Here is a 26537-nt window from a genome sequence, read left to right on the forward strand (position 1 = left end):
TTTCTGATGGTCTGGAGATATGATTTCTTATTTCAGAAAAAAAATCATGGGAAATAACAACAGAACATTATTCATATAAATATACATAGTAGGAATACATACTATATATCACAGTTGCTTCCAGGTGAACAAAAAACACAAATCAAAACAGAGATCTAAGCATATTTGTATATATTTCCTGTGTGTACACTTTGCTTCACATTTTTTTACTTTACCAATTTACTTTTTTATGATTTGTATGTTAAGTATCCATTATTTTTTTGCTTTAAACCTTATACTCCTTGCCCCCTCCTACTAGACCAGTGACTCTGATGCATACAAAGAAGTTTAATTTCATTTGCAGAGACCCACAGAAACACCCTTTTAGCACAACTTACTTGGGTTTGGATTCTATTTAGCCCTCTGAACCAGAGGATTTGTCCCCGCCGTAGTTCTCTTTCTGCATGGTCAATCTCTTCTACATCTTCATTCATCTCCTCCTCAGGTGCCTCTTCTTTCATTGTGAGCCCTCCTGCTTCCTTTAAAAATTTTAACCTACTAGTTGGGATGGTTGCAATGACCTGAAAAGATTTTTTAGAACTATGATAATGAAGAATATTTGCAGAGAGAACATAAATAACTTTTGTTTATTATACAAAGCAAACCACAGGCTTCCTGAAGACCTCCAAGGATAACACTGACATCTATAACCATCTGATACAGAATTAATGTCATCACAAGGTCCTTTAGCCTTGTGATGATGAAGGACTCTAAGTATGTAGACTGCCACAAAAAATCACTAGATTTTAGAAATTAGAGCCTTCATTAACTGAAATTAAAGGCCAGGAAAATGAAAAGTCATGCCTCTCCTGATTCTTGACTTCAAAAAGCTTTGGACTTCAGACAAGCATGATTCCAGCAGGTAGCAAACATAGTTCTGGAAATGTTTTTCATATAACCCTCTTTTGCTACTCCAGTCATCTGATCACAAAAACAGTATACAGTGACATGCATTTCCTGGGCTAGATAACAGAAGACATCTGAAATAAATTCTGGTTCCTGAAGCCCTCCTCCTAGTTGGTGTTACTAACCTGAGTACAATTCTCTTCCTTAACTGCAGTCATTTGGGCAATGGGAAAGTCTTGCAAAGTATATAGATTTTGAAAATAGGAAGTGAATCTTTCAGGGCAAAAAAGCAAGTTCTATTCTTAGTTTCAAGTGGAAAGGGGGAAAGCTTCAACTGAACTTCAACAAGAAAAGAAAATTAAAGATGTAAGAGCCTTAGAAATCTTCTTTTAAGTGTGACTTTCAGAAACATCACTTCCATGCTGCTTTTGAATTTAAGTTCATTTGCTTTAGTGCTGTGCCTTTATTATACATGCTCTAATGACAGGAATAATTCATCTCCTTTCCTTGGAACTTATGCCCCTGTCAGCCTTTTCTGGGAGGCATTTGAGGATGTAGTTTGAATATATTAGTTAACAGGGGATAATACTTGAAACTGATCATCAGATGTGTTAGCTTCTTCTGCACAGCTGTAAATTGCAATTAGTACATTAAATATAATAATCTGATATTAGCTCTAGTTGTGTATCAATATGCTTTGGGAACGTTTGGCCAAAATAAATATAAATACTAACAGTTTACAATTCAGAACATTGAAATTCAACTTACTTTCTATTCAACAGATTGAATTTCCATTCAATCAGGGATTCCCTATTGTACACTGCATGGCTGCCCTGAAGGATGCAACTGGGACAGTTTGAGGTTTCTGAAGTACGTAGCATCACCTGTCTTTGTGCCATGAGTTACCACTGATGCATGCACTGAACCCACTTAGAGATTCATAAAATCACAGAATCATAGAGTTGGATGGGGCTTCATGGGCCATTGGGCCTAATCCAATCTCCAGCTAGAGCATCCCCAGCAGCTAGCTGTCCACTACATTGTTCACCAGAGGCCCTCTTTTCCAACATGGATGGGTCATTGCAGAGGGCAGGGGTAACGTTTATCAACATAATGCTTTTCTCAGGCCCCCAGACTCTCTGGGAAACTCTGATGTACTATCAATTACTGTGATGTATTTTCAAAAGGCAACATGGAGCAGCCTTTGAAAAGTATTCAGAAACAGCAGCTGACCCAAAGAGCTGTAGCCAGACTGTTGAGTGGGGCTGGTCAGAAAGTAAACATGACTACCTTGGTTGTTTCACTACATATCTCTTTCTGCACACAATTGAAAGTTATGACTACAATCTAAAATGCCATATATAGCTTGGATCCAGGCAATCTGAAGAACATTTTTCCATTTACGCCTGTTTGAACTGTAATATCTTAAAGGGGGTGGGAGGAGATTCTCTCCATCCTGTCACGATCACAGGTGGGCAGTCAGTGGGGCTTCATCTGGTACATGTATGGCAATGCTCACTGGGCTGTACAAACTGAGAAGTATTTATTATCGCTGCACAAGCAGGGACCAAAAATATATCCACGAAAGCATCCATATCAGAGCAGATCCAAACAATTTTACCTGTAAAGTACTGGGCAAATTGTTCACAATGGGCTGTCAAGTGGTCTCAATTCTCTGAATTCTTTTCTCATGGGACAGGTTGTAAAAGACCACAAATCATTTGAAACAGCTCCACTGGATGGCTCTTTGCAGATGCAATGGTGGCAGAGAAGAAGAAGAAAAAATTATGCTGCATAGTGCCAGGGAATAGGCCTTCAAAGAGTCTCTAGCCTGTGGTTGGGCAGACTCATTCCAAGCTTTCCACCAGTGTTGATCTAGTCAGTGTCTCACTTTTTGCATTGCCACCAGGCCCCTGGAAAACCAGGGGGGTGGTTTGGCTCCACTCTGTGAAAGGTGATGCTCAGAAGCAATTGTTTCTACCACCCTGTTTCCACAACCTGCTTCCACCACCCTATTCTAGAGATAAGCAGTTTTCTGACAGAATCTCATGTTGAGGTGACAGAAAAATCCCCAAGAGCTATTAGAAAACTAATCAGATGGCTGAGGATGGCAAACTATATTGTTATCAGTAAAGGCTTCAGATTCCAGTGACTCTTAAATCATACTATGTAGTGATCTGACCATGACAACAAAGCTATAGGAAATTCCTCCACCCAAGATCACCATTCCACCCACCAGAGAAAACAAAGACTGCAGTAAGTCCAGCAACATCAATATTCAGCCTCATGGTTGTGTCAAACAGGCAGATTTAGGCCAGGCTAGATGTATACCACTGCAACCCAATCTTCCAAGATGTTTACTCACATACTCTTAAAATGTACTGGTCATACTTTCTTAATGGAAGGACAAAATGGGGTCTCTATGGCATGGTACATACTGCCCCTTTGGGGTAGCCTGCACCCGCCCGTTTTAGCTCTGGGTTGAGGGCAGGGCAGCCTCACTGGCAGCCCTGCAGCCCCAATCTGGAGTTTTTCCGGACCATGGAGAAGTGGAAAAATGCCGCTTCTCTGTGGCGAGGAAAAGGGGTGTCCTTGGGGCTTTATGCCCCCGGACACCCTGGGAGCTGCAGCCATGGGAGAAAGGGGCCACCTGGCCCCTCCCTGGCGTCATTCTCGCAGCCATTTGGCAGCCTTCTCGCACTGCAGCCAGGCCGCCATAAGCAGTCTGGGACGGTGCGAGATGTCACATATGTGCCGCGCTGTTTGGACACAGTGCATGTGTGACATAATCCTGGTGACCCCATGCAGATGGGAGGCCGCCATGATTACGGCACTGCCACGTACTGAGGTTGCAGGGCATGCAGACGCTCTGCCCCCTAGCAACCCTAGTATGTGGCCAAACTGGAGCAAAGCGCCGGTCTGGATTACACTTATGTAAATTTACCTTGAGGAAGAGTAGAATAGATAGATAGATAGCTAAATAAATAAAATGTTATAAGCAACAGTGGAAGTCCTATAGATTCACAGGAATTTCAGATGTGACTGTCATGCACATGTTGGCCCTAGACAAATTTCAAGTTGATTTAGCTGACTTAGTGCATCTGAACAGAAATGAAAAACATTTCTAATTAAAATAAATGCTGCTTACCTGACCCCATACAAGTTCACCCAATCCAATAAATACACACCACATCCACTGGTCAAGCTGCAAAGGAGAACAGCTAAAAGGCTTTCCACCAAATTGTACAATTACTATCTGCAAAGGACCACAAAACAAACAAACAAACAAACAAACAAACAAACACGGTTTTAAAAAAAGCTATAAGAGATGAAAAACGTGTCAAGAGAAATATAATTTTCTGTTTTTCTGTTCTTTTTCTATCAATTTTTTTTCTTTCTGAATGCTATCTTTAACTCTTTTACGGTCTGCATGCAAGCAGTACACAAAAGACAGTGTAGCAAGGCATGGTCAGATGAAATAGTTTATCCAGAGCTCCAACCCAGCCCAAAAATGTTTTACTAAAAGAAATGGTACATGTTAATCACAACTGATTTAAGTGCCAGTGCTTTTAATGAGATTTAAACAAAATTTAGCTAGACTGAGGCCATGGTGTACGTATGGATAGTTTCATTTTTATTCTGCAGTAATATGTAAACATCCAATGGAAGGAACTTGGCAGAATAAATGCTACCTATATCCAGCTATCTTTGACTACTAAATACTGGTTTTTCATTACTCAAAACAATACTATTAAAACTAATTTTCTTCTAACACCATTCTTTCAACAATGCCATTCTTCACAGAATGAATTATGGTCCAGCTCATAGTGTTTATAGAGTCTAAACACTCGACAGATGAAAAAGATACATGAATGCAGTGAAGATAGAGCAGGAAGAGATCAAGCAAGGAAGTGCAGAAAAGGTGCAGAATGATTCAAGAAATATTTCGCTGAAAGAAGACATTTTCAGAAATATCTTGATATGGCTAATGAATATAGGGGATGTTCCAGACACAGAGAGTAGAATGGCAAAAGAATATAAAAATGAATCAGTGAAAAAAGGAGAAAAGGGGGTGGGATGGTGGGAACCTTGCTACTAATATTTTTCAGAGAACAGAGAAGGCAGTAGCAGTAAATGACAGAAGAAAGAGTAATGAGTAGAGACTGGAGACAGGCTTAAACATGTGGTCAAAAGAAAGATTTAGGGATAGAGTATATTATATTATATTATATTATTTAATTTATATCTCACCTTCCCCTGGTATGAGACCCAAGGCAGCTAAACTAGGCTAAGCTCAGTATAATCATAGAAGATTATTGCACGGGGGTTAAAACGTCCCCCGGTGCGTTCTAATGTGCACGCACAGGGGCGCACACGCAGCATGATGGGAACCCAATGGGGCCCAGAACGCTATTTTACTGCACAGTGGAACGCCGTCGCCGCCGCCGGGCATTCCTATCGCGTTCCCATTGAGTTCCACAGCGGCGCTCCACTGTGTGGTAAAATAGCGTTCTGGGCCCCATCGGGTTCCCATCACGCTCTGTGCACACCTCCGTGCGTGGCCATTAGAATGCACCGGGGAACGTTTTAATCCCCGTGCGATAATCTTCATAGTGATAATGCAGCTTAAAGTCATCCACTGGTTTATGAGGATGATTCTTCTAAGAAAAAAGTGTATGTTTGTATGTACATGCACAAACAGACATGCACCCTATATACAAACAAACAAACAAACAAACAAAAACAAAAACAAAAACTTCACAAGAATATAAAAAAGTAAGCTATAATAAGATGTGAATTTGTAAGGTCCTTGACAGTATTTCAAAAGCCTTCTGCGATTACAACTGCATCCTTCCCTAGCAACTTTCTGGATAATCAGACAGCAGGGGTGAGGGAAAGAGAAGAGCATTGCAGAAAGACAGGGAGATTTAGGGGGGAAAACCTCAGAAAGATGGAGAACTACTTTTGGGTTTGATCTCATCTGCTTTAGCCCCATCCACTACCACAATTTATTTTCTAAAAATTTACTTTATTTATTACTTGGCAAGAGACCTAAGGAAGTTTACAATAAAGTTAAACATCAGACACACTCGGAGACAAAATACCTCTTGAGAAAGCATGATGCACAACAGCAAGAAACCTGCCCAAAAAAACCACAACACTTTCCCACCCTGCACTAAGGCACAAAGCGTGGTTGCAGCAATGTCCTTTTTGGGATAGGTACCAGGTAGCAGAGTTCCAAATTTCTATAGATGCAGGGATATAACACACACACACACACACACACACACACACACACACACACACACACACACACACACTTATACACAGACATACAGGCTAGGTATGTCAATATTTGACTAGAGAGGACAAATAATTTGCACTGTTTTCTCCTAACTGTGGAGAAGACTAACATTTTTACACAGTACTTCCCCAGCATTTAGGGATCCCAAAGTGGTTCAAGAAATTCTTCCATTTTTAAGCTGGAGAATTTTGGAGTTGCATAGAAAAAAAACCCAAATTTTCCAGACAGCTTTATGTGTTTTCTTTGCAAGACTACTGTTTTCCACACAAAAACACAGCAATCCTGCACAAGAATGTATATTGTACAGATAACAGAAATCTTGCCAAACAAAACCATGTGGCTTTTTTTGTATAAGATTGCTGCAATATTTGTTGTGTAACTTTTTTTGGTGCAAGATTATTGTTTTTTTGTGCATAAAATGGCATTCTTTTTACAAGAATATACCCAACTGTATGGAAACAGAGGTTTTTGCACAAACCCTCACCATGCTCAAGCAAAAAAACAAAACCACGTTTCATTCTACACAAAATAATTTCTCAGAACACTTTTAGAACAAACTCATAGAATAATAGACTTGGGAAAGACCTCAAGGGCCATCCAGTCCAACTCCCTGCCATGCAAGAAATCTCAATCAAAGCATCCCCAACAGATGGCCATCCAGCCTCTGTGTAAAAAACCTCTAAGGAAGGAGACTCCACTACATTTTGAGGAAGTATGTGCTATTGTCAAATAGCTCTTACTGTTAGGGAGTTATTTGAGATGTACAAGTACTAGGTGAAACTGTACAGAATCCTTCCTAACTGGTTTTCCCAAGTGTTTCATTTAGGAAATGAATAATGGTAAACATTATTTCCAGTGTTAATAAATGCAATAGAATTGGAGGAAGGACACAGAGTTGTATATCCCAAGAGGACCCTCTGCTTCTCCTGTTTACTGGTTGAAAGTAAAGGGAGGTGAGAGGCAATTCAGACAATTAAGAAGCAGATGCTCTCAACTCAGAAGGGGAAAAACTATGGTGTGCTTGCAGATGGAATGGACCTTTCTTTAGGCCCAGAATAGTCATATTTTCATTGTCTGAATCAATTCCCCTTCCTCCCCTTTCCACTACAGCTGCGGCTCTTCCTAGGGCTTGACAACTGTAGGGTTTGATGAGGAGCAAAGAGCAAGTGATCTGCTCTTTGTGTCCCATCCAGAAAGAGACCTGGGTGCATGTAAACCACACTTATGCATGCATGTATCATTTTGCCCCGACACACCATAAATTCTCATTAATCCCCCTACCAAAAATCAAGCCCTTATACATTAAACAACAATGATCACTTACGAAAACAAGTTATGGGTAATAGCCCACTAATGTTACAACTTCATATTTAGGACTAGCCCACTAGTGTTACAACTTTATATATAGGAACCCTAAATTACTTGTGATGACTTTGATAGATTTAGTCAATATGCTCTGTAATTGCTTGTTAGATTTTATTTAGATACACAGTAATTTTAAATTAACTTTATCAACAGGTCAATTTTTTTCCTCTCTCACAACTAAGCTTCAAGAAAACAGATTTATATCCTTTGTACACACTAGATTAAGCCAGACTCAACACTACATACCTATTGTCTCATGTAATCTAAAATATGCCATTTCAGCAATACTGCCTTTGCTATCTTAAGAGAGCAAAGTATCCAAGATTGGCTATTCAATTTCAAGTTTAAGATCTTTGTAAAAGATTGTGAAGAAACTTTTTCTTTATCAAATAAAGTCTGACATCATGAGATTTATTGTAACCAAGATTACTTATTAATATATTTTTGAACTGTACTATCTTAAAAATAACTCGATATGCTTTAAAACTATTAGACCAATAAGATGAGTTTCAAAAGAATATATTACACTCTTAGCATTTTTGCTTCTTCTGATCTTCCTTCACATAATCTGATTCTTGGATTGTAGAAGAGCAAAACAAGCAAATGACAAACAACTAAAAGAAATACCAGATGAAACTTCGAAAGAGAAAGCAATAGATTGGAGGATAAAAAGAAAGAAGGATTAAATTAAAACAACCAGAAAACAGACAGCAGCAAAAGAAAAATCAGAGCATTTGCTTAAATTGTCAATAAATGTGTTTTATTTATATCTAACATATCTAACAAAACATTTGGTTTTTCAAAGAATATCAGGTTAGCATGGAGGGTTGTAGAGAAACCTTACAGTGGAATGTGCAAATAACATTTTGATGCATCAACTCTGTATAATGCTTACCTGAACAGCAAATGTACCCAGTACAATAGTGCAAAATATAGGGTTTCTAAAGATGCCATCAAAAACATTCCTTTCACCATGGATTTTGCGTGCGTTGATTTCATTAAACAGCTGCATCATGACAAAGGTATTGAAGATGATGGTGTAGTGTTCAGAAGGCGGAGAGTGGAGGGGTGCATTCCTGCCACTGTCAATTTTGAACATTTTTTCACCTGATTACAAGAAGGAAACAGAAAAGAAATAAAATCTTAAAACACCTAATTCAAATTATGTTTCAATTCACGTGTCCACAATTCAATTTAGGTTGCTTGTCAAATTGTTGTTGTGTGCCTTGTAGTCATTTTATTTTTACTTGTGCAGCTTTGAGATGAACCTGTTAATAGTGTTTTCTTGGCAAGCATTTTTTTTCAGAGAGGCTTTACCATTGCCTTCCTTTGAGACTGAGAGAGAGTGACTTTTCCAAGGTCACCCAGCATGTTTCCATGGCTAAGTGGGAGATTCAAACCCTGGTCTCCCAGAGTCCTAGTCCAATATGCAAACGACTCCACCACTCCACAGTGTTAATGCTCTGTCCGATCATAGTCATAACCACAACCATAACAGTAAGCCTAATCCAAAGTAAAAACAGTAATAAATACCTAATTATGAAGCTGCCAACTCTGCAACATGTCAAAGTCTAGGTTTCCCAAGACTGCACATCCTGTTTCACACACAAGGTCAGTTAGGCATTCTTAACTCATGGGTCTCAGGGCATGAATGAAAAAATGGTAATGAAAGAAAAAAAAGCTTGGTAGGTACAAGAGAAAATCAAGGAGCCAACGAAGTTTATATTGTAAGCTCAAATTGAAATGTAAGGAAACCAAAGTCTGCAGATTTATTCATTTATTTATTCATTTAAATATTTATATTTTAAGCAAGTGTTAAAATGAATTTGAGGGAAATTGAAAGGAACTGAGGAATAATGAGCTCAGGAGGATTCAGGAATTCATTTAAATGGAGAAAAAGAGTAGAACTTGACCGATATGCATAGAAGGGCATTTGGAAAGTAATGTAAGACATTTATATGGCAATGTTATAAGTCTCCAAGCCAAGCAGAGGAAGCTGGAATGGATAGTTCTACACAGCATAATTGATATAGTGATCATATTTAAATCCTGGTGGCATGTAGAGAATAAGTAGAATAAAATTATCAGTGAATGCAGATATTATGAAAAAACAGAGTAAAGATATATTGTGGTCAGAGTTGCAAACAGTATAAGAATATTTTCAGTAAACAGGATATGGAGATAAATGAAATAAAATTTTCCACATAATAATTCTGAATGAACATATCAAGACCAAAATTAATCTACTACTGGAAATATGTAATCATGCTTCACATTCAATCAAAACATTGAGAATAATTTTGAGCTGGGAAAAGATATCAGGAAAAAGGGAACAAGTTGTAATATGAATGACCTCAACTGCCCTCACATTCACTAGGTAAACGCATGTTCAAATTCTGAACTTCTTGAAGCAGTGGGATAAATTGGGAAGAAGGCAACAAGTTTTAAACTTGAGCAAAGCTCAAAATTTGATAAAAGTCTACATAAGGTTTAAAAATGGTAGTGGTGAGAGAAGAGTTAACAGAAAATAGAAGGGGAATGAGAGAAAAGATCAATCTTCTCTCTAGGGTGTTTAAATTGTTTAAAGCCACAATAGTGAAAACTTAGAATTTCTGTCATAGATTAGGACTGTTCAAGATGACATCACCGTGGCTAATGGGCAGACTCAAAGAAACTATAAAAACACAAGCAATCTTCCTTTAAAAAAGGAAATAGAAGTCTTGTCCAAATGAGGAGAACAAAAATATATATAAAAAGAAAGAAAGAATTGAAAACCCTTGTAAAACAAATATAGGTTGATGATAAGAGATTTGTGGGGATTTGACTCTGGGGTCCCCAAGGATGGGGAAATGGATGCTCATGGCCCATATTAATCAATGGGTGGGTAACGTGTAAGCACCTGTGTCAGCACATACATGTGTGCATGCCACCATTGGATAATATGGGCCATGGTGATCCACGGTGATATGGTCTAATCTGTGTATCCCTAGCCCAACAATGCCATGGGCCCACTGTTTAATAAAACAATTAAAACAAATAACTTAACAAAAATAATATATAGATAATAAATAAAAGGCAAATCAAACCAAAAACATGGTGATGCTATAAAGCCCTTTATGGCATGGGTCCAACAGTTATTCTGGAGTAAGTCACCATAGTGGTTTTTTAAGGGTGTGCCTCTGAATTCCCTCAAAGCAAGACATAGAGTGGGCTTTCTGGAGAGGGTTACTGGTTACAAAAAGGAGCCTGAATACTTCCAACCTTCTACACTACAAAGGCCCTGCCCACACAACCTATGTCTCAAAGTGAGGCAGTGGTTGGCAGTTGATGAAGTGGTGCCAGTGGAAGGGACAGCAGTTATTGGGAGGGAGGTCATGCTTTCCAGCTTCAAGCAGTAGAAGATCTTGCACTGCTGTCATCCAAAGAAGAATGTTCTGAACTGGGACCATGGCACAAAGACACATTTACCCTGCATATTTTCAGCTAAAAAGCCACTCCCTCCAACTCCCTGAAACTGCTTTTTCTTTGCCACTATTAGCAGCCATGATGACAAATGACAGCTTCAGGGTTCAGAAAAAAAGAATCTCAAGCTTCTGCTGCAGGTTTATTTCCTAATCCAGATTGTCCCTGCCCAGCTATTGTTTTTAAAGAAAAATGAATCAGAATCATGGGATTAAAAGATGCATGTATCATTCCTGTGTAGTCTGATACTAGAACCAGAAGATGTGAAATAAATTTGCAGAAGATTTATGTAAGTCAAGAGAAAGAATTTCTTCATATAGTCACATATTTTATGGACTTTACGGCTATAGGATGTGGGGGTGGCTGTGGGCTTCAGGGCTAGACATATTCTTACTGGATTGGTTTAGGAGCAACAATTCCCTATGATGACACTCTCTTTTTTTGCATCTCCAAGAAAGTATGACTCTGGATTCCAGTTATTGAGATGGAGCATAAGGAGTGAGCTATTGCTTTTAGACCATGCTTAATCGATGAAGCTTTGTCTATAACTAAACACTGAGACAATATTCAATCAAATTGGCATATGGTGATATGCAGACTTCGTAATGCTCCCAGCATTTTTTCCATTTTTCTCTTATCTCATATGACTAAAAGCATCTTCTTGAACAGCTTATTTCATTGTTCTCTGAAGCAGTTTTCAAAAATGAAAAGAGAATTTAAGCAAATGTAATAACAAGTTTACAACTTGTGAGGTCAATTATATTTTCTTCCCTTGCACTCAGGTAACTGGGAAACCATTTATAAATAGAGCAGAAGAAATTTCATCCATCACTCATTTCTAATTGTTTAAATAACAGCCTCTCATATGTCATCATGAAACCACAGCTTTTATAGCACACAGAGAGATACTAAGAAGTGATATGGGTTTTCTGAACATTTTTTCCAGTGCCCTAAATAATGTTATCTGATGGAGCTCCCCCCCCCAGACATTCAAAGCTGTGGAAATTATTTATTGTAATGTTATAATAATGTAAAGAAACAGCATATAGTCCCCTTCTATTTAACAAAAGTGATTAAAATGAAATAACACTATTTTAAGAACACATACCTGAGGAAATATACCTGACAAATTTTATATCTACAGTTTAACTTCCTTTTGTTAGGCGTGTTATACCATCAGCTTCACTCTCTCACTCTCTGGACTACAAATCGATTCCATTTTAAATTCAGCAAGATTTCATTCAGTATAATTAGTGGAATGTTCGATTTCAATGAAGGATGGATGTAAGTCAATGAACCCAGGCAACTTTCACATTTTGCTTAAACTACCTGTACTTGTGACTGATTCAAAAGCAACAGATTTTTTTTGAAATAGAAACAAGCCTAGCAGAGCATTCATTTGTTAACCTATTCCTCTAAGCATTAGGGTTGTCAGTGCCTGAAGAATAACTAGATTATATTCTACATGTAGGTCATCTAACATGATTGATTGTCATATACCAGCCAAGACAACTATAGATACAAGTAGATGAGATATATGTATATTTCATATATGAAGTGTTACAGGCATTGGGTGGGGTTCATAAAGACCTTTGAATAAAGGCTCTAAACATTTTTAAAGTTTATATTATATATGATAAAATGCTCTAAGCATGGGTATGTTTGTGTGCTTGTGTGTGTGTTTTGTAGAAAATGTTCCATGGAAAAGGTTCTCTGATGAGAAATGTTGTGATGTGTCATTAACCTGGGACAGTAAATGCTAAAGAACTGTTATCAAAGTGGGAAAAGGAATAGGGTCAGGTTAGGACCAAGTGATATTTCCAGTATAAAACTGAGATTGTTTGTTTTCAGCAGTGTTTAGCTCTCACAACTCACCTCTGCTTTGTTGGTAAAGATACAGAAAGAACACATTGGTCCTCATTCATGGTTCAAAAACAGCATGTCATGCACATCTGAAATGCTTTCTCTTAGGAATACAGTTGCATGACAGAACATTATTAGATTGTACAAGCTACCAACATATGGTTTTAAGTGCTGGGCAGAAAAAAAAATTGAGCTTACCAACAAAGAGAAGAGTAAAAATAAGAGTGAGCTGGTAGACTGCATGGCCCAGAATGTTTTTCATCATGGTGCGTGAGATAAGAGGCTTGTTTCTACCATATGGCTTCCTTAGTAAGAGGGATTCTGTGGGAGGTTCCGTAGCCAGAGCAAGAGAGGCAAAGGTGTCCATAATCAAATTGACCCACAGCATTTGTACAGCCTTTAAAGGAGAGTCCTGAAGAGAGAAATTACACAAAAGGAAATATAACTCCATACTATACTTGTTTGTTATTCTTAAACATTCATGTAAAACCTTTCCTTGTATACATGTTTTACAATTCTCATTTATTTTACATAGCTTCGCATAGGCCTTGTGAGATAGATTAGAGTGAGAAGAAGTCAACTTTAGTAACTAGCAGGTATTTCAATCTGCACCTCAAGCATCAAAAACCAATTAGAGACATAAACCTTATCCCACAACTGTAAGAAAATGAGAGGCGATTAAATGTTTCACTCTGATAATACATGTAAATACAATAGACTCATCACCTGCAACTGTAACAGTGAGAGAAACTGGAAAAGTCTAAAGTAACTATTGAATCACAGAGATAGGAGTCTTTCTAGGAGCACAAGAAGTGTAATTTTATTTTAGAAATGAACAGAATTTCAAGATATCCACTCAGCTTTCTAAATTGTTAAGTAATTTGTGGGGTTTTTAAAGTATCAATTTTCAATACTACATGAAGAACCACTAGAAGGAGCTATTTGCTCACTGAATCTAATACAGGTAAATGGTGGCTCAAAACAGACCATTTAAAACCAGCTAATTAACATCTCAAGAAATAAACTATATTACAATTAAATGTGTTTTATGAAATGGTGTTGTGGATTATGGTCATTTTTAGTATCCTTTCTCACTGAGAGCTATAATGACATATGAGTATATCGGTTTAACAATATTCATTTATATTTTATTTTTTTGTAATTAACTGGAATAACTAATTCAGTTTTTTAAAAATCAGAATTGTGCTGCTATTTGAAAAAAAGTATTTTACAATGAGTTACTGTTTTACAGGATGATAATCACAGAGTCCAACAGTAATGATATTCACCATTCAAAGAGTGCTGAGGCTCAAGGACAATCTTCCTATGGCAATGCCCAGCTTGCTGTATTGGTGATATCGCAATCACTCCTGCTATGAAACTGGGCTCACTAAAATGACATCTGTTGCAATCTACTTTTGTCCTGCTTGCCAGGCACAAATGCTTTACAAGTTGCACTAATGCACATTAACGTCTTGTTCTTCCATATTTCAACAGCTTGGTACGATTTGGCTGAGGACCTTGTGACAACTTGTCTTGATCATTAAAAGCTGTATTCATATTAATTGTGCTAACCAAAAGGTTCTTCCTTCTTGGCAGCTGTACAGAGGCACAAGCAATTCTTTCGCTTGCAAGATATGCTTCAAAGAAATACCAGAAACATATATTAAAAACTACATAAATCATGATATAATAAATGAGGTGTTATGCTTTCCTGTGATGCCTCTTTGTCCTTAAAGACAAAGGCTGCCATCCTGTATGTCACTTACAATGTCAGAAGTTAGACTTTGGCTGCATAATTGTTTCCTATTTACATTTATGATCATGGTACCATTGCCATGCTTATAAATGCCCCATAAATCATCTTAAGAGCCATTCAGCCATTCCAAGCAATGGAGTCATGCGGCACTGGTGAGCAGGCCACTGCAGGGTGACATGAGGAACCCCATTCCACCAATGAGCGATGGTTCAAGAAGCCGATGCTGCTCAGAGGTCTGGATACATCATTCTAAAGTACCCCACTTGCCAGTGCTGCAGAATTGTTTCACTTGGCATAGCTGTCTGGCTTTTAAGAGTGTAGCTACAATGTCATGGGTATGTCTCTGATGTAAGATCTTGGCCAAACGGTTAAAAATGGAAGCTACAATCTGAGAGGAGGCTGGGAATTGCTTGGAACTGGGACTATGGCCTGACAACCATAAGACAAAGCTTAACTGCTCCCTTTCCCAACCATTTGATAATGCATGCTAGTCTAACAAAGAAATCAGCTGGGAAGATGAAAGAGAAGGGAATTTATATTTGAAGTTACCAAATTAGTAATTTGCCAGATAGTAAGAAATGATTGCCTAAAGGCCTTGCCTGAAAGAAGAAGGCCCTCCCTCTATCCACCATCATCCATAGGGAGAGAAGGGCAGGCCAACTCCAGGCCTTGCTTGAAAAGATGAAGGCCCTCCCTCTATCCACCATCATCCATAGGGAGAGAAGGGCAAGCCAACTCCAGGCCTTGCTTGAAAAGATGAAGGCCCTCCCTCTATCCACCATCATCCAGAGGGAGAGATGGGCAAGCCAACTCCATCGGGCCTAATCCGAGTAAGAAGAAGGGCCCTCCATCCAGTCCATCTGCTGTGGTTCAGGCATCAGAAGGAGAGAAGGTCTGCTGGACTTTCCCCCTTTCCCACTGCTATTCCCTTCTCCTTTTGTGTCTTGTGTTTTTAGATTGTAAGCCTGAGGGCAGGGAAATGTCTAATTTTTTAAAAAACGTAAGCTGTTCTGATAGCCTTCTGGCTGAAGAATGGAGTATAAATGCTATAAATAATAAGAACTGTAATAAAGTGTTTGTTCCAGAATTCTGATCTTTCCTCACCTAAATCTGTATTTGTAGATATTTTTTAAAAAAGTACTCTGTTGTGCAAGTGTCAGTAAAAGCTCAAGAGAAATATGGTGTGTAATGAAAAGCAAGTTCCCTACCTTGATCCATCCTCTAAATTACACAGGTATAATTGGAAGCCATCACTTTTAACAGCAGCATGTTCTCACTGTTTCACAATGCCAATCACTCTATGTTGCTAAGGTGCCTCTAATAATTATCTATCATCTACTGTGCTGCACAGTTCAGTCAAGTGTAAAAGCTCATTCTAAGCTCCAGACTAAGCATTAAACACAAATTACTTTTGGCACTTGATGGAATGAAATTTCCACTGCGGCTTCTGATTATTCTTTGGAATCTAAGGAAAATGTACATTTGAATGTGGGTTTAGCCTCTTTTAAAGAGGCGAATCTGTTGCCTACATTACATAAGGACAGGGGAGGGTTCAAATTATGGGGCTTTTTAGACATTTTCTCCACCGCATATTAGATAGCAGAAAAATATTTTGGACTTGGTAGCAATTGCATAGATATTCCAATTAAATTTATGTAGCTCTCAAGGAAGATTGCAGATGATGTTAAAAACTAAAAGGCAACACTTAGTTTACAAACTAATCATGGAAGCTATTAGCATGGATATACAGTATAGACTTGGTACAATAAAAATGAGGAAGCCCATGCATATTTTACACAGGGCCAAGAGCAGGTTTGGGCCACAATGACATATTTTTTTGCTCTCCATACCCCAGCTAGGATTGATAAGCCATCTCAAGACTGGCTGGTAAATGTGAGACAGGCCTATATAAAACCTGCCTTGGGAGAGGCTGGTGTCCCACAAGAATAAAAATCTTACACTTGTGCCCATAGAGCTGAACTCAGGAAGAGCAAACACCAGCCACACATGTGATCTGAGTCCTTTTTGTTGTCTATGAAATGCGTAGGGTTCAGTCTGTTTTGAGTGTAGCTGGTGTCCCCTCTTCATGCTCTCACCCAAATTTAAAAAATGAACAGGATTTAGGGCTACTCTGCTCCAAAGACAAAAACATATGCACAAGTTGGATCCCAAGTCCCATTTAGGTTTTATGTAAAAATATACCATAAACTTTGCTTGCGAATGCATAAAGATAAATCACAAAACACTGGCAAGACACCACAGCTTATCACATAACAACTTTCCAAATGCTTTTGAAGAATTTTTTTATAGCCAAAAATAATGAATGGCAGCTAACACCAAAGTTGCAAAGTCACCAATCAAAACACAATATCTTATTCAGATATTCCTACTGATACAATTGTATCCATATTATGTAAACATATAACTACTAGAAAGCAATACAGCAAAAGGACAGCTGTTGGATCCACTTCTTCAGAGGTAGTGAATCCACTCTTGGTTTTCCATCCTCCATAACTTCTATGAATTGTCTGGGAGAATTTCTTGTTGCCAGATCTCTATCAAGTTAGGATCTAGTTCTGGGACAGTTCCCATACAACTCAGAGCATACATGGCCACATCTGGTACATAAAAACATTTATAATCCCAATAGCTCTGTCATTTTCATAATTTAAGCATTTCTCAATTATACATTATGCAGTTTAGAAAAATTTGACAATGTTTATCTTAGATACACCAGAATATCATAGTAATTTTGTTTCATTCTGTTACTAGATAGTGACTTTCAGTTTTCAAGTAGAGCGGACCCTTCCCATACATCGGGGTTTGGTCCCACCTCCTGTGGATGAGGAAAATGCTGAACCTCAAAAATCACAGAATCACAGAAACACAGAGTTGGAAGAGACTGCAAGGGCCATCCAGTCCAACCCCCTGCCATGCAGGAAATCCAAATCAAAGCATCCCCAACAGATGGCCATCCAGCCTCTGCTTAAAGACCTCCAAGGAGGGAGACTCCACTACACTCCGAGGGAGTGTGTTCCACTGTCAAACAGCCCTTACTGTCAGGAAGTTCTTCCTAATGTTGAGGTGGAATCTCTTTTCCTGTAGCTTGCATCCATTGTTCTGGGTCCTGTTCTCTGGAGCAGCAGAAAACAAGCTTGCTCCCTCCTCAATATGACATCCTTTCAAATATTTAAACAGGGCTATCATATCACCTCTTAACCTTCTCTTCTCCAGGCTAAACATCCCCAGCTCCCTGAGTCATTGCTCATAGGGCAAGGTTTCCAGACCTTTCACCATTTTAGTCGCCCTCCTCTGGACACGCTCCAGTTTCTCAATGTCCTTTTTGAATTGTGGTGCCCAGAACTGGACACAATATTCCAGGTGGGGCCTGACCAAAGCAGAATACAATGGCACAATTACTTCTCTTGATCTAGACACTATACTTTTATTGATGCAGCCTAAAATTGCATTGGCCTTTTTAGCTGCCGCATCGCACTGTTGACTCATGTTCAACTTATCGTCTACTTGGACTCCTCTATTGAGGAGCACATGCCTCTATTGAATAATATGGGGTATGGTAATCCATGGGTTGTTGAATCCATGGATCACTAGCCTGCCAGTATGGCTGGCCTAATGTAATCAGTGAAAGAATGACATAAAATATATGTGTGAAATAAATGTATACAATTATTTAACAGTGTTCTACAAGCAAGTAGATTAGTTTTCTATTTCTTTTAATGGATAGTTGGATGCTTTTCTATAATGATGATGCCTTTCAAGTTTAAGAAGCACAAATTATGCATGCTCACTGCCCAGTCATATACACAGAAAACACCTGAATATAAAGGAAGGGACAAAAGAAAGCCTAGTGGAGGACTCTTTTTTTTCTTTCCTCAAAACCTGCTAGTTTTTCACATACAGTATTGCAGGGGAAACCTGCTCCTTTCAGGGTTCAAAAATGGTGACATTAGTAAACTGAAGACAACAGTTTATTTAACATTTTATCAGCTCAGATGTTCCTATTAAAAATTAGTACTCTGGGGCTGAGGTGAACACACATCATTTATAATGGTTGTTAAAAAATTCTATCCAGCAATAGCATACAACACCAGTTAGCAATCGCAGGAGTGCAATAGATATATTTTAGACAATCATTAAACAGCAATTATTAAGCCATGGCTGAAAATTACCAATCAAGCACCAAGTGAAAACTATTCATGTTGAACCTTTCCTTTACATTTCCAATAGCTATTGTTTTATTAGAAAGTGCCAGTTACTTGATGGTAGGTTCAGAATGCTTTGGAAATGCTTAATCCTCTTTTCCTTGATATTCCTAATGCTTTAATAATTCTGCAGCTTCTAAAATTTTCCTTGGATGAGGATACTTGTTCCTTTAGTGCAGCTTTACCTTACTTTGCTCTGATGGTCAAGCTCTTAGCTTTCCACATTTTCCTAAGGAAGAAAAGAGAATGTCTAGATGCCTGTACTTTCAATTTGAAAATAATGGTTGGTCCAATGTCGCATACATGGTCCAATCACAGAGGGGGGGGGGGAAGAGCATTTTATGAAGCCACTCCCATATGCTCACCTACTCCTATGGGGGGATGGCTCATTTCTAACATTAAATGAGCAAATGAAACAATATGTAAATATGATTTGTTCCATTTTGTCTTCCACTTTGATCTTTCTGACCCACGGGCTAATGTAAAATGATAGCTCCAGGAGGAGTTTCAGCATAATATTATGTTATTGTGTTGCCCAGAATTCTATACACCTATCTGCCAGGTCTCTCTATGCATTCGAAAAATGATGTGAACTAGCCCTGGGAACAACTTTTTCCCCATTTCTAATTCTGTTTTCCCATCTCTGCTTATAATTACCTGCAGTGTCAACAGCAATAGCTTGAGTTTTCAGTGCTCAGAGGAACTAAGGTCCATGAAGAAATAAATAGTTATAACCTTTGAACACCTTGAAAAATTTAAAGCAGTAATTTGGGAGGAGTTTTACCTTCATGGCTTCTAAAAGAGACAGCCTCAGGTTTCACTTGGCCATATCATGATGACAAGGTAAACTTATTCTTTACAGTATGTGTAATGACTTATTCATGACTTTGCTCAAAGAGGTTAAATTTACCTGGTGCACTCAAGTGAAAAGCAAGTACTATGTTCATGCTTCTATATTTAAAGCATTGTCATTTACATGCATAGATTACATTTTGAAACCTATGTTACCATATTTGTCTTTTGAAAATGAGGACAGTTAACTATCGGTCGACCTCATGTATAAGTCAAGGGCTAGTTTTGAGGCTAACATTGTGGATTTTGATATGACCGGTGGCTAAGTCAAGAATACTCTCTGTCCCTGCTTCAGTAGCTGTTTAAAGATCTCTAGCTATGATGAAAGAGGAGTGCGGGTGAGGACTCAGACAAGGAGGAAATCATTCTCTCTCTCTCTCTCTCTCCCCTTGACTCAGTAGCTGTTTTAAGATCAATGGCTATGAAGAAAGGTGGCATTTCTTTTAGGAGCTTTATAAACAGTATTACCATATTATTCCATTTATAAGTTGACCCAGGATTTTGGAGTCCATTTTGGGGCATACATTTCTAGACTTATAGTCAAGTATATAGGTACAAATTGTAAATGAAAGCAAATGATGCATTTAAAATGAGAAGTGTTTTGAGGCATGTGGAGGCGTGGGCCTGTTACAGACAGCCAAAATAAAGCTGCTTCGAGTCACAGTGGAGATATGGTGTTTCAATGATGCATGCGTCCTAAGAGTCCAGAAATCGCACCAAAGCCATGCTCCAGCCCTAAGGACTGGAGCGTGGCTTTGGTGTGGCTTCTGGACTCTTGCATCATTGAAACACCATACCTCCACTGTGACTCGAAGCAGCTTTATTTTGGCTGTCTGTAACAGGCCATAGTGTTCCTTTTACATTTTAGTCCATCATGGTCCTATTAGTCAAGAAATGCAGTGATTACCTACACAGCTGGTATACCAATTGACATGTTCATCGTTTTTGTTTAAGTCAGGCTCAGATTAAGGTGTATATAGTCTGAATAGTATACATATATTACGCAGAATCCATATGAGCTTTGCCACTGGAGAAAATATACCCTCATCTGATGTAGATTTCCTGCTGGAGGTGGAAAGCTGATTTTTATCCATGTAGATCACACATTTACCAATTTAGCCTTACCTGGGTAATGCAAGCCCCTGTGAAAGCAACAATCACAGCCACCACATTTACTGTGAGCTGGAACTGCAGGAACTTGGAGATGCTGTCATAGACATTACGCCCCCACATTACAGCTTTCACAATACTACTGAAATTGTCATCTGTCAGGATAATATCTGAGGCTTCCTTTGCTACATCTGTTCCTGCAATACCCTGAAAAATATAGAAGAAATGACAGGAATAATTTACTAGAACGAGCAGTAATGATTTGGTGAGGAATATTACTTCCAAAACAATTTAAAATAGCTGCCATAAACAAAAGAATTTCAGGATCCAAAGAAACATGAATCTTGCTTAGGAGGCTTTTGATTTCTTTTCCTCAACAACAGTTCACTAGGATGGATGGGAGACTGATTTTGAAATTACTTAAATTTTGGTTTGATATCACAGTTCTTACATTAGTGTTATTTGAAATTTATCTATTTAAAACAGATGAAGCATTTACTATCTAATTCCATTTTGCCAGTATAGCCTATATGGCCCAAAACAGAAGGCAGAAAAGTATGGCTTCTGGCTGCTTTGTGGGCAGGGCATGCAAATAATGCATGCCCCAGAATGGCTGAAAACATGCAGAGAGCACCCCTGGCAGGGAAATGCCATCTGCAAAAAGAGTGGGGAATGTCCGCTCTTTGCCAGCATCCTGTTCTGGACTGAGGCTGTGGCCCAGATTGGGGCCAGGCCTGTGTGGTCACCACAGTCCTGTGCCAAACAGGCCAAGAGTGGCCTTTGGCCAATCCTTTCACCCAGTCTGCATGACCCCTATGTTTATTATACTGTTTGAAAAAGTAACTGTTGGACTACAACTCCCAAAATCCCTGAGCCAGCATCAGTGAGGCAGGCTGGTTGAGGGATTCTGGGAGGCATGGTCCACAAAAGTAACTTTTCAAGTCTTTGATCTATTAGCATAGAGAAAATGACATCTTAACAGGAAAAGTTGCATCAGACCAGCAAAAAACTGGAGAAACAATAGGTGAATACTTTTATCATTACTTGGAGTTTGGAAATTTTTCTACTCCACTCTCAAATGAGCTAATTTCACCCCCATCCCCACTATTACAACAGATGCAGTGCTAATAAGAGAAATGGTCTACGATATACCATTGCAAAGCCAACATCAGCTTTCTTAAGTGCTGGTCCATCATTCGTTCCATCACCAGTTACTGCTACCACTTGCCTTTGCTCCACCTGAGTGCTGTCAATAATACCTGCAACATACATGCAAATGTATTTTAAGAAACTACAGGACAAGTCTTGAAGAAAAAAAGTCACAATTTGATGCTTACTTGATCATTTATATAGGCAAAGACATCTTTGTGGATGGCATTATGTACGTCTGTGATCTAAGCTATCAGGCTATTTCACAGAGTTGTTTCATGCAACTTGTTTCCCATTCATTCACAGTACCTTTACATCCACATCCAAATACGGTGCTCTGTTTTTTCTTGCTACTGTCTTATCAAGCTTTGTCACCTTCTTTCATTTTTGCCTTCTCTAACCTCATCCCTTACAGTATGTAAGAAAACACCACTGAAGCTAAATATTCAACTTAATTCTAAAAGCAAAAGAAAACATAAGCTGCTTTGGAATGCTGACTGGGTTTGTGATTTCTGTTCTCTTTCACGCACTCTTTCTTTGTTTCTTTCCAAGAAATTTTCTTGCCACTACCTTGAGGTCAGTATACTGAGAAATGGCCACCAGAGGGCACCAAAGTGTAAGTGAGGTTAGGGTAGGAGGCTTCTATGGAGAAGTGCATATAGCTTTTGCCAAACACAATTTCTTTTAAAGGCACATAAATACCTAAATGTTTGCTTCAATCATTTAAATTTCAACGATTCCCAAGACCAGTGTTTATATACATGAAAGATGGTTGAAGGAGAAAGCAGCTTTTTGGTGCTTTCTTTAGAAAAACAAAGTTCTGTCTTTATAGGCTTTCTACACAAGAATTAATAGACTCTGGGGGACTCATTCCAGTGTAATTTCATAACATGCAATATTACACTCTTGGTAAGATACTTAATCAACAGCAGTAGAAATATTGGAGCTTAAGGCTATGTGTTGATTAGGAACAATATAAGCATGTGAGAAAAGTTGTTCACATCCAAATTCCTTCAGTGAGGCTGTAACATTTTGGAAAATTCAACAAATATCCAAAGGATTCAGATGATAAGAAGTTTTACTAAACCTAACTGCTATTTATATAACAATATTTATAACCAAAGCTAAACTGAAGACAACACTCTTATCCAGATTGCTTGGGATCCTAATTGTGTTCAAACAGACTGTAAATAATCTAAAATCAATAAGAAAATATAAAACAAATGTTTGGGATTAGGTGCCATTTTCTGCATTTAGTAAATTCAGAATGGTAAACAGAGTTTCCCCCCCTCCCCATTTGCTGGCTCAACCACCATTTTCTGGCTAAATGAAGGAGTCCTTGTACTGGAACAAAATAAATGGTGTACTAGATTTGAAAAGCTCCCTCCCTGTGGCAAATTGTATTATGATTAAACATTCAATATAGCATATATAAAAAGGTTTTTGTGCGTGTGTGTATGGGGTTTCTATATTTGCCCAAGAGCACTTCTTATGCATCAAAGATGAGAGCCTGATTTGTCCTTCAAACAGTAGTTATGCACACACTTGGTCTAGAGAAGTTAATGTTTCAAATAATTTTGTGTAACTCTCAAAGGACTTCAGAAATACAAAATCTAAAATATGCTCCCAAGGAAAGTACAAAAAGAAATCTTCTTCCACTACACTGGCTAATTGACTCCCTGCTCCGTGTCCTCACTGCGGCTCTAACTATAGTTATATAAGACATTCCGGCTGTTTTATTTCTGTCAAAATAATACACGGGCACATTATCAGGAGTTCTGATTTAGATTCAAGTGGTTTCAAGACACTAAGATGCTTAACTCCAAAAATGAAGGTTCAGAGCTCATTAGAAAATTTTCTTCTCCAATTATTAATAATGCTGCTAGCTCAAATGCTCAAACAGAAATTCTAGCATTAGAATAATATAATGTTAGGCTTTTTACAAACATTCATCTGTGCTGCTTTCAATATATTGTTTTTCAGGAGGCAGCTTACTCCTCAGCTGCATAAAGAAACAAGAAGCCCACACACTATACCTGTTACTGATAATGCAGAAACTATTATTATCATTAATTTATGAAGCACCATCAATGTAGGGTGCACATTACAGAGCAACATAAGTAATAAGACCGGTCATTGGTAGGGAAGGCAACAAAGAGAAAGGAGAGACTAATGTGAGCAATGCAGTTAGCATCCTTTACCTTCATTTCATCTGGAGATCAGAACTAAGAGATAGAGGTTAAACCAAAACTTTCTCAGAAAAGATAATCTGCACCTCTTTTTATTACCAAAAGAAATATTTTTCTGTTGTTGCAAACATCATCAATGTAGGGTGCAGTAGTAATGCAGTAGTAGTGACAAAACAAATAATTTAAGTGACTTCATAAGAAGGGCAAGTATAGAGGACTACATAAGAAGGGCAAGTATAGAGGTAGCATTTACCTTTGACCAAAGTGTGCTTGTCGGTCGGAGATGAACGAGCAAGGACACGAAGTTTTGGCCAGATTTTATCAATGCGCTCCTGCTCAATCTGAAAATAACAACAATAATAAGACATTTCTCAACGTTTCTGAAATGTTAAGTCCAGTGTCCTTTTGAAGAAGGGTGTCTTTAAGGTAAATGCATTTCCCACACTACATCCCTCCTATTTTCCAGAGAACTGCAAAGGCTCCCCAAGATTTTCTGTTGCTCTCATCTACAGCCATACTTCACTCTCATTGTCACTTTGTCATTTTCATCTAAGTAATACCATCATATTACTTAGATGATCTCATGTTTTTTCCAGTGTTTTTGCAAATATACGTCTGTTCTAACCTATCATGATAGATACCATCTGTCTTTTCTGAACCAGCCTCTTCACTGACCTTTCTAAGTGCTATAAACATCCAGTAAGCTCAATAAATACAAATGACAGAATGCAGAGTAGACAACTGCTGGCATGTTTATACTAAAGGTATAATGCACTAAGGCTGTGATCTTGTGCACATTTATTTAACTCAATGAGACTTTCTTTGAGTCTATTTTGAGTCTATACTGGGCTTAATTCTACCTCAAGTGTGCACAGTAAAATCTGAATTCCCCATCAACTCCAGACATTGAACTGGAAAAGCCATGGCATTAGCAAAAGTAGTGGTACCATTCACATATACATCTTCCACCTGTTAATGTAATTGGAAGTCATAATTAAAGAAGCATTCATATTCAGAGGCCAAAGTTAGAGCATTTTTTAAAGAGAGATGGGACAGAAGAAATGATAATCTTCTAACAACATCATGAATTAAACTATAAGAGATTATTCCTGGGGAGCAACCAAGTTCTGGAAAGTTCAGTCATTCTATAAACTGATGAGCTGGAAAACAATACTGATATATTTCTCAGCCTTTCAGAAACTTTTCTGCATTCCAGTGTCCTTTTGAACAAGGATGGCTTTAAGGTCAGTGCATTTTCTCCACTATATTCCTTCCAACAATTTAATGGTCCATGTGCATGAGACATCCCTTCTGTTGTTTTTGAAAAATATTGTAAGGAAGAATGAGATTGGCCTGTGTTTCTATATTTATCATACCTAACTGAATTTATCCAACAAAGGTTATTTGGATTTCAGTACCTTCTCTACTGAAATAGAAAATAGTTGTGCTAGACCAAAAATGCAGATACTTGCTTCAGCTTAATTTTGTTTAGAGGTGAACTCTATTCACATATACTCTCTTCACCTCCAATATTGTTTTAATCATTCACTCCTGCTTTTCCTGTTCCTCTGATTTGGCACACTATGTTTTGGATCCTCACTCTAAACCAGGACTGCAAATCATAATTAACCAATCCAGATATAAGAAAAACCTGTGATTTCTAAGAAAGTGGATGTATTGCATAACAGAGTGGAAGTGGAAAAGAGAGTCAACCAACACAAAATACTTATTAATATAAAATCAAACCACAGTTTAACATTATATGTACAGTACACCATTCTAGTAAAATAACTGAAATGTACATAAGGTTTAAGCCTACCTCTTACTCTTAATATTACAAAAATACAAATTCAGACACAATATCATATCTTCTATTCAGAAAACTATGATAATATGAACTAACAGCTTTCACTATCCTCATTTGATAGCATAACATATATTCTATTTTGTATATAACATGTGTTCTATTTTGCACATGACCTACCTCTCCCTTTTCATTTCTGATTCTTCGGTTAAACTCCTTTCCCTCAATGCAGAGGAAGTCCTCTCCAGGGTGAATGATTCCACACTTTATGGCAATGGCACGAGCTGTATTGATGTTATCTCCAGTAACCATGCGGACTGTAATTCCAGCTCGCTGGCACTTCCTTATGGCTTCTGGAACCTAAAAAAACAGATTGAGATTGAATAGAAAAACAAGATGATACAATAAAGATAATCAGATTATCCACTTTATCTGAATACTCCCTTATCTAAAATGCTTGGGACTAGAAGTGTTTTGCATTTTTGTATTTGCATATACCTACATAATGAGATATCTGGGAGATGGGACTCAAGTCTAAACACATTTATATTTCATATACATGTTACAAACA

The 26537-nt window shown here is 38.2% G+C and overlaps 1 protein-coding gene across 13 annotated transcripts in view; it reads right to left on the reverse strand.

Moving 5' to 3' along the window:
* ATP2B2 (ATPase plasma membrane Ca2+ transporting 2) overlaps positions 1-26537 on the reverse strand; it is a 216119-nt gene that overhangs the window by 22720 nt on the left and 166862 nt on the right. For all 13 annotated transcript variants that reach the window (XM_089523582.1, XM_089523559.1, XM_089523613.1 and 10 more), the window contains 8 exons: positions 26147-26326; positions 24416-24503; positions 21977-22083; positions 20840-21031; positions 13079-13292; positions 8451-8662; positions 4034-4141; positions 378-560 (listed from right to left, as the gene is read on the reverse strand). In XM_089523582.1, coding sequence (XP_089379708.1) covers positions 378-560; positions 4034-4141; positions 8451-8662; positions 13079-13292; positions 20840-21031; positions 21977-22083; positions 24416-24503; positions 26147-26326 — 1284 coding nt within the window. The remainder of the gene's footprint in view (positions 1-377; positions 561-4033; positions 4142-8450; positions 8663-13078; positions 13293-20839; positions 21032-21976; positions 22084-24415; positions 24504-26146; positions 26327-26537) is intronic.

This window comes from Sceloporus occidentalis, unplaced genomic scaffold, assembly GCF_023333645.1.
Source record: "Sceloporus occidentalis isolate IW3139 unplaced genomic scaffold, rSceOcc1.0.p SCAF_1, whole genome shotgun sequence".
Taxonomy (NCBI): domain Eukaryota; kingdom Metazoa; phylum Chordata; class Lepidosauria; order Squamata; family Phrynosomatidae; genus Sceloporus; species Sceloporus occidentalis.